A 9,999-nucleotide genomic window follows, 5' to 3' on the forward strand; every position below is an offset into this window, starting at 1 on the left:
AGTTAGAAAGTCTATCGGGAAAAGAAATTAAACAAGAGAAAAACTATATTTGTGGTTGATGCATCAGCATGTTTCTTGTCCGGTTCCATTGCAAGTCGCGTCTATTTCCTATTAGATATTTAAAAAAGAACAGTAACGTTAAAAAAGAACAGTATCGTTCAACGGCGCAGCCACTGTCGCGACGCTTCGTATGTATTTATCAATTATGGCCACTTGTCTACGGATAATAACTGCAATTGTTTTCCATTCAAAAGTTTTACTCTTTTTTTTTTCCCCATTGCTTCTGCATCGAAACTTGCTCACATGTGCATGGAAACTTCCACCACATGAAGGCGACGACCATAAACGCAGGGTTGACTGATGGGTACGAGATTCTCTTTGCCAACTGGTTCCATTTTACAAATCGACCCACAGGAGAGAGGAGGCATTCTGGGCTTTTCCTCTCCGTCAGATTTGAAAGCGAAAATTAAGCGCAGAGTCTGAGCAAAGCCGAAATGTTTCATCTCAGTTTTGGGCGTTTTTTAGCCGAGCTCGTCGCACTGATCCTTCTCCCCGGGCTTGTACTTTATGTTCTCGATAAGAAGATAGCTACTGCGCGTAGAAATGAAGAAGCTATTGATACTGGCGCACCTGGCTCCATAACTACGCCGACAGAAGCTAACTCTCGTGGATCTACTTCGTCTCCGACAGAAACTAATAATGGTGGATCTAGTTCGCCTCCGACCTCAACTAATTCCGGTGGATTTAGTCCGTCTCCTGTGGAAACTAAATCTGGTGGATCTAGTTCATCTCTGGCAGAAATAAACAAAGGCGCATCTAGTTCGTCTCAGACAGAAACTAACGATGGTACATCAAATTCGTTAAACGCGTCTCCTGGAAACTGCTATGAGGTGTTCTTGAGCTTCAGAGGCCCGGATACTCGGTATGGCTTCACCGATCACCTCTACCATGGGCTCCGTGGTGTCGGAATTTGTGCTTTCAGAGATGATGACGAGCTCTGTCAAGGCGAGGACATTAGACCAAAGCTTACGGCGGCCATCACGAACAGTAAGATCTTGATCCCCATTTTCTCCGAGAGATACGGTACAAGCAGTTGGTGCTTAGATGAACTGGTTGAGATAATGCAGCGCAAGAATAATAACGACCAGATAGTGTTGCCTATATTCTACAAAGTGAAACCATCTGACGTGGGATATCAGGCCGGAAGTTTTGGAAAATTATTTCATGAGCGTGAGGGGCGTTTGCGGGAGAGGTCTTCTCAAGACCTGGCGAATTTGGAGAAATGGAAGCAAGCACTCCTTGAAGTCAGCAATGTGAAAGGATACGAAGTCCATGGGTAAAATTTTTCACCAAGACATTCTCTACTTTCTTTTAATGTGTGTGGGTGTTTACTGGTTGTTCTGATTCTCACCTGCTTCATTATATATAATGACCCATTCGCTTGAATTATAAGATTTTTTTAGTGAATATTTACTTTTATATCCAAAGATTTTGTAACATCGTGCCATCTTTCTTTCATGTTTATAGTGTGTGCTTCATTGATCTTCATCACAAACTTTTCAATCTATGAAAATTATTTTACAAAGGAAATGGTTATGCATGATGTTAGCAAATACAAAAAAAGAAAAAATATTGTATATTTGTTTAAGAAATTTTCAATGCATTTCCTATCTTCAACAAGGAATTTTTATCTCATACAACGGCATATATTGAACCAATGTTCTTACCTTGGGTAAAAATTATTCTTCTACTTCCATAAAAAGTCGATGTTAGATCAATTGAAATCACAGAACATAGATACTCAAAAGGAAAATAAAGTACAACCGGCTATTATCCCTAGGGAAATTGAAACAATATAAGAACACCAATCTTAAATGAGAAACTTGCAAGCGTGTAGTATTGCACAAACAAAGAGAAATGCCCTCGGTTGGATTCAGGTAATTCACAAAATCACCCTCTGTATGACTTTTAGTTTTCAGATTCGTATTATAGGGCCTGAAATCCTCTTGCATCAAAAGTTATGGCTGACTTCCATACTGGGTTGGCTTATTGGATTTTTGCTTATTCAAACACGCTAGAAAATTTTCGAAGTCATGTCCTCGTCATCCCTAATATCATTAACAAACAACAAGTTTCAAATTTGGTTCCAATCCTTAATATATGCAATATTCAAGATTCGTAATCGATGCCCTCAAATTTCTTCTACCTTAATAAATTATGTCGGAGTAATAGTGGAAAAGGGCACGCCATCTGAAGCAACTACCAGCATTTCCCACTTTAGTCTTAGCATTTAAGATCATACGGAGGTGTGACGACAACGATTCATGGAGTTTTTCAATCTATACGCAGATTTGATTATAATTGTGTTCTCAATAGATTAACAATATAAAATTGTTGCCACTTGTTTGACCTCTTGTCACATTTGACAGTGAGTGTGTCTGAAGTAGAGTTAGTGAAGTTGGTTGTGCAAAGAGTGTGGACAGAACTGCAGAAAAAATTTGAGTTGGTTATTTCTGAGAATTTGGTTGGAATTGAAAATCATGTGAAGAAGGTTATGGAATTTTTAGATAGCAAATCTCAGGCCACCGTATTTCTTGGCATCCACGGAATGGGAGGCATTGGTAAGACTACTCTTGCTAAAGCCATCTACAACAAGCTCTCCAATCAATTTGAGCATCGTAGCTTCATTGCTGATATAAGGGAATCATGGAAGAAAGGCGTTCATCGATTACGTAAACTGTTAATCGGTGATATATTGCAGCAAGATATTGGAGTTCGTGATGAGAATGAAGGGACTAATATTATCTCCTCTAGGCTTAAAAATAAAAAGGTGCTCGTTGTTCTTGATGATGTGGATAATGTCAATCGGGTGAAGCGTTTGACTGGTAATCATGATTGGTTTTCTTCGAGAAGTAGAATCATTATTACCACTAGAGATGAGAGGATTTTTAAAGGTGTTAAGGTGGACTGCAAGTATGACCTTAAGGAATTGGATTCCGCTCAATCCTTGATTCTGTTTAGCAAACATGCGTTTCTAATGGACTCTCCTCCGAAGGAATTTGGGGACCTCACTCGTGAAGTTGTATCTATCACCGGAGGGCTTCCCTTATGCCTTGAGGTTTTTGGTTCATTATTCTATGGAAAAGAGTCAACAGAATGGAGAGATATGATAAAGAAGTTAGAAAAAATCCCTCGTAAGGAAGTGCAAGAAAGGTTAAGAATAAGTTACGAAGCATTAGATGATGGACAAAAACAAATATTCCTAGATATCGCTTGCTTTTTCATTGACACCGACAAGACAATCGCATCCTACATGTGGGAGGCCTGTAGATTTTTCCCAAAGTTCAATATTGAAGAATTGAGATTTATGTCATTAATAAAAATCGAGGATGATTGTTGGCTCAGAATGCATGACCATTTGAGAGATTTAGGTAGGACAATTGTTCGCGAGAATTACGAGCGACAGCCTTGGAAACATAGTAGGTTATGGGACTCTGATGAAGCCTTGAAAGTGCTGAAGGCAAATAAGGTAACCATTTATCTTCTTTTCTTCTCTTAGTCTATGTTCTACCGTAAGAGTAATGTTGGTCCTTTATTTAGTATTGCTCTAGTGGGCATAGAACCTTCTGATATTGGTATGCTCGTGTTATTTTATTGACGTGATTAGAAGGTAGGAGGTTGCTCGTCTTAGCATCACAGCTTATCTAGGATATTTCTTAAAGCAGTCTATATTACGAAGTTATCTCCAAGAATGAGGTACTTTCAGTGTTTTTTTTTTTTTAACCAAGATCCTGAATTTCTATATTGTTTCGGCTGCGTCCGTGACACATGCAATAAATTAATTGGCTATGCTGCTGTGAACCATAACTACTCAGGATATATAAACCATATGTTAGAGTTAATATAATATGACTAATGATGCCGCATTTATCGTGAAATTTTAGTCACTATTCCATCATGGAGAATGGAAGGGATACTTATTTTATGTGATATTACGTTAAGTATTCCATTTTACTAATATTCATACGACAAGAAGTAATATAAAACTTACCAATTTGTATAGTACTAGAGATTATATTTATGTATATTATGTAATGACCATTAAAAAGATAAAATTTTTACTTTTTCTACATAAAAGGTCCAAGAGATAAATACTCTAAAGAGTTACACTATTTCATATCGAGAAGCCCAGCCTTTTGCATATGGGACGAACATGATATCACCTTTCATACTCATCTTTTTACTCATGGGACAAAAAATGACATCCGCCATCAATTCTTCCTATTCTCACTTTTAAAATCGCCCCGCACCAAAAAAAGGTTTAAGACTGAATTGGCACTAATGCAATAGATTTAATATACATCAAAGTTATTGGGGTTTTTTTTATTATATTTATGATACTTGAGTAATTCAATTATTTATGATTATGATTTTATCGCATTAAAAACTAAAATTTATGATTAAATAAGAAGTGTTAGATATTAATATTGTCACAAATTTCAGTTCCTTGTTATTAGTTAGTACTCGAATCGAAAATAAGAGTATACGTTATTTTCTTAGTAATCGCTTAAGTAGCACAATCGAGTAATATACACAAAATTAATATGAAATTTACAGAAGGAAGTAATCCTATTTCTATTAAAAATTCATCAAATCAAATTTCGATTTTGCACATTGTAATTTGATTAAACTTCGTGCATCGGACACGCATGTCCTAAGTGATAAGCCAGTGGAGCTACGATACCGGAAAGAAGAAGATTACAAGTATTTGCTATATGAGCCATTCCAATCACAACTCTTTTTAAGATCCGAATGCTTATGGCCAATTTTCAAAATGGAAGTTGACATACTTCACTTTGTTAGCCTTTAGAAATATTGTTTTTTGGCGTTAAACGAAAATCACATCTTCACATTTCTAGTCTCTTCAGCACATTAATGCACGTCAATAGCAATACGAACCAAATGATATTAGATTAATGAACATTGATTCTTGCTTATAGGGAACGCAAGAGATTGAGGCAATTGATCCGAGTAAAGGCAACTCACATGGCGATATTTACATAGATGAACAATTCAAGAAGTTGACAGGGCTAAGATTCCTTCACATGATGAAGGCGGCACATCTCACCGGTGACTTTAAGGACTCGGTTGAGGAGTTAAAATGGCTTCAATGGAAAAACTGTCCCATGAATTTTGAAGTGAACAATTTTCACCCAACAGAATTAGTTGTACTGGAATTGCCGGGAAGCCGGATAAAAGAGAGTTGGCGGGGATGGAGTTCTTTCAAGGTGAGAACATGTCTTTTATTTTTTTATTTTTCTTGCTTTCTTGTGTATCATTATCACTCTAGACTAACCACTTTAAAGCATAAAATTATTTGTTTCACCGGATGGCGGGGAAGCTCAAATTTCTCAACCTTTCCTTTTGTGAATCCTTGGAAACTACGAAATTCCTCTCGGCTTTTAAGAATTTGGAGGTTCTGATCCTCAATTATTGTTCGGGGCTGCAGCAAATCAACTCTTCAATTGGAGGCATGAAGGCCCTCCTTCGCTTGGAGTTGATGGGCTGTTCGAGCCTCACGGAGCTTCCAGCAGAAATAGGTAAATTAAAGGCGCTGCAGCGACTCCTCCCGAATAATACTCGTGTCCTTTTCGCATTACCAGACAGCATAGTAGATTTGCGGAAACTAGAAATTCTAGATATTTCTCGGAGTGGTATAAGAAAATTACCCAATGATATTGGGAGGCCGAGACAGCTCCGAGAGTTACGTGCTTCACATTGCAAAAAAATGGAAGTGGAAATGCCGGAAAGCATAGGGTCTTTGGAGAATCTAGAAATTCTAGATATTTCTTGGAGTGGTATAAGAAAATTACCAAACAGTATCGGGAGGCTGAGAAAGCTCTTTTTAAATGCTTCACATTGCAAAAATCTGAAAGGGAAAAAGCCAGAAAGCATGTCCAATCTTTCATCCCCACAACGCCTTGATTTTCATGGCTGCAAGAAGCTCCAATCGGTGCCGGGTTCAGTAATTATATGCTGAACATATTTGGGCGTCACCTGTCAAAGTCGCATATTGCCTTCACTCTTCCACCTAACCCGTCTCAAGAAGCTAAAAGTCGGTTTCTGTCGATTTCTCCAGTGCATCCCGGAGCTTCCACCAACAATACTAAAGAATTCGGAATGCTCTCAACAGCTGCCAGGTGTTGAAGAATCAGAATTACCACAATCCCTAGACACTCCCTTCAACTTGGACAACTTGGCGATCATTGTTTGTGAATCTATTAAAAAACTGGACGTTTCGCAGTTAATCCATCTAAGGGCATTATTTACCATTGATTGCAAGAATTTACTTGAAGTTCGAGGTCTTGATAGATTGAAATATTTGGAACGCTTGACTATCATGTTCTGCAATTCACGGCTGGACCTTCCACGGTTCGTAGGTCCGAAGGAATTGGATGTTCGTGATTGCAAAAATTTAGTCGAAATTCAATGTCTCGATACGTTGATGTTCTTGGAAGAGCTGAGCATCTCCGAGTGCGCTTCAATTGAAAGACTGCTTCTTCCAAAATCCGGGAGTTTGAAGATATTGGAGGCTAAATCGTGCATGAAATTAGCCAAAATTGATGGCCTTGATGGGTTGGACTTCTTGGAAAGTTTGTATCTCTTGGGGTGCGCTTCACTTGAGGAGTTACACCTTCCAAAATCTGGTCGCTTGGAAAAATTATGTGTTGCTCGTTGCAAAATTTTAGTTGAAATTCAAGGTCTCGATATGTTGGAGTTCTTGGAACGGCTGTATATCTCCAAGTGCGCTTCAATTGGAAGGCTAGACCTTCCAAAATCTGATAGTCTGAAGAAATTATATATGCTAAACATTGCGAAAGCCTAGTCGAAATTAATGACCTTGATAGGCTGGAGTCCTTGGAAAAGTTGAATCTCACTGGGTGCACTAAAATTGACACGCTAAAACTTCCAGAATCCGAAAGTCTGAAGAAATTAAATGCTGGATATTGCGAAAGCTTAGCTGAAATTCATGGCCATGATAGGCTGGTGTTCTTAGAAAAGTTGGATCTCACTGGGTGTGCTTCAATTGAAAGGTTACCAATTTTATGTTGCTCTGACACCTTGAGATGGTTGAGTATCAATGGCTGTGACATGCTTCGGGATATTCAGAGCCTAGGGGAATTCCCATCCTGCGAAAGTCTATGGATTGAAGATTGCCAATCCTTAGCAAAATTACCAAACTTGTCAAGTTTTCATGGTTTACTAGAATTGTTCCTGTCAAACTGTCATGAACTTCGAGAGATCCAGGGGCTCGAGGAGTCAATATCTCTAAGACGTATTGCTATCTCGGGATGTTCCTCAATTGAGATCTTATCGGATTTGTCATCATGTACCCGCTTGATGAGTCTGATTGTGCAAGATTGCGAGAAAATGACCGAGATTCGAGGGCTCGAGAAACTGGAGCAGCTAGCGGAACTGGATATTTCTGGATGCAAGTCACTTAAAACAATTCCACAGTTGTCTGGAAGGCAGCTTTTTCAGCATTACAAGAAAAAGCCATTTGACTCAGATGATCCTGGAGTGATACAATTTGGATTTTCGTATGTTGACTCGGATTACTCGGATGACTTGGATGAGTCAGATTACTAGAGATGATCCACATTTTCTAAGAAAGCTACATAAAGCAGGTTACTTGCCTTTGCTCTCTTGAGATCTACCGCCCAATTTTCATTTGTATTTCCTGCTTGGATTTCTTTCAAGATTTGTGATCTTGTCACTAATATTTCCTGGGAGAAGATGTTCATGGAAGTTAACGTGTGCTTTGGCAAAATGATTCTGCTTATCATGCCAGTAATGGAAATAGATGAAAAGGCTTCTTAAGCGCATCATCTATCATTAGTCTTCGGATAAGATACTTCATCTTAAGCTGAAAAGATAAAGATTCTTTTAGCGTTTGAATGATTCTTAAGCGCATCATCTATCATTATTCCGTTCCTTCAACGATGGCTGGTTTTACACTTTGAGTCATTGGCCTTATGTCGTTTTACTTCTTTCGCTTTTCCTAAATGTGCTAGGCTTCCTTTTTCCGAGAGAAACCACTGTAATTGCCAATCTAGCTCCGATTGCAGCCGATGGAGAATTGGACGAATATAGAGGTGAAGTGCTTGAAAGTCTAAATGAGAACATGATGTCGAACTAAGGAGTTGTTGTTCTACTGAAAAATGAAGAGTGAATGACTGTTGCAAATAAAGAATTCCAAGTTGATATCAGTTGAATGGAGGGACTCTTAGTTATAGGCGTGATAGGTTCCTATCAACTCTTAGACAAGGTTGGTGCCTTTAGGTGATTTTTTCCCTGACTTAACCTGCAGTTACCATCGCGTTTCCGTTCTGGGTACACTAGTTTAAGTGTCCATGAACATAAAGAACTTGAATTGGTGGGGATGTCATTTATGATAGATGGACTAGCTATGTCGCATGCAGAAATGCTTGATGCCCACATGGAGTTGGTAGGTTTAGGCCCTGCAGAATATATTCTCAATGCTCTCAGGCATCTATATTGTTTTCCTTAGATTTTTAATCCTGACTCTCACCATGTAATGCTACTTCTGGCCACTCTTCTTCCTCTTTTAACTGATTGAGCGTTCCCTGCAAGGAGATATCTAAGGTATACCAGATTGTATAGGCTGGAAAGTTTCTAGCATTCTGTACTACTTGAAGTCAATTTATCTTCTTCTGATTACAGAGGGGCATCTCGTCGCGTCATTTTGACTAATCAAGTTCGGTGGTGGGAGTTTAACAACTTGTTAATAGGATATCTCAAGCTATGCCACATACTTGTATGACAATCTGGTCGAGAGGGATGGAGTTAGGAATTGGGGAAAGCACAGAGATTAGGAGTATAGAAGGGACTGCATCCAAGTATGTGAAGTTCTTATATGACTTTATCTCTTGGTAATTCAAATTCGTAAGAGCTTAGGATTAGATGTCTAGCTTTGGCAGTTCTTGATATCTATTCCCACTGGAAAAATTTAGAGAGGAGGCCTTTTTTCTCGGGAAACATCCGAATGCTTCAGGCATCGTACGGTCTTTTGGATTTGGAGAACATATTGTTGAGTGCACTATAATTTTTAAGCCAACCTTTGAATGGTTTCTGTTGAGATCCTAAGTTGCAGAGTAGACTTCTGATCCTTGCCTGAAGTAAGCTTTCATGGATCCACTCCACCTCGAGGTTCCAATGCGGAAAAACGATTCATTTCTGGATTGAGATAATGGATTGGACGCTGCCAAAAAGATATAGATTACCATCGCTTTAGATAATGGATTGGTTGATGCTGCTGCTTTTCTGGTTCTCTTAGACTTCTACAATTTTATTAACCATCATCCACTTCGTGAAACGTTTTGCTCGGAAGAGAGTTTTTCACATAATACATTATGAATGTTGTCTTGCCAATCTAGCTTTCTTTACTTAACTATGGATATGTGGTGTGCTGTTGCAGCAGTTCTACATGCTCTGGTATAATAGTTTCTAACCTGGTATAAATATTAAGCAGAATGGGAAACTGTTTAAGAAGCTTCAAGTCTCATGCGACAGCTGTAGCGTGTCTCAACTGGGAGGAAGATGCCCAAGTAAACAGAGTATGCATGTTTCAACTTAAAAGTTGATATGACTTCTTGATCTTGATTCTTTATATCTTACTTGTTATTTCTAATGCTTTCTTTGCAGCTGAGTTCCAAACTTAGAATCTTATTTCACAGCCCAGCAGCTTTAATATGGTTGATGGAAGATTTTTCGAAATCATCAAAGGATCAGGAGCTCAATGTTTCTTGAACTTGTCTGAACTCTGCCAATGCATCCTTGGAATGGTAAAGGATGTTTGCATATACCTCCTGGTCCTTGTTTTGTGGATTTGGCTCTATATATGGTAAAAGCTTGGTATATAATATTTCAAAGCCAAATTTGCAAATGTGGATAATATTCTCTGTTGGAAACAGGAAC

General features: G+C 38.6%; 1 protein-coding gene across 1 annotated transcript in view; it reads left to right on the forward strand.

The window, feature by feature from the left end:
• The first annotated feature begins 803 nt into the window (after positions 1-803).
• LOC115730827 (disease resistance protein L6-like) overlaps positions 804-9,999 on the forward strand; it is a 106,938-nt gene continuing 97,742 nt past the window's right edge. The window contains exon 1 of the mRNA XM_048275469.1: positions 804-1,336. Coding sequence (XP_048131426.1) covers positions 1,122-1,336 — 215 coding nt within the window. The 5' untranslated portion in view covers positions 804-1,121. The remainder of the gene's footprint in view (positions 1,337-9,999) is intronic.

The sequence above is a fragment of the Rhodamnia argentea genome, chromosome 3 (genome assembly GCF_020921035.1).
Source record: "Rhodamnia argentea isolate NSW1041297 chromosome 3, ASM2092103v1, whole genome shotgun sequence".
In the NCBI taxonomy this organism is placed as follows: Eukaryota; Viridiplantae; Streptophyta; class Magnoliopsida; order Myrtales; family Myrtaceae; genus Rhodamnia; species Rhodamnia argentea.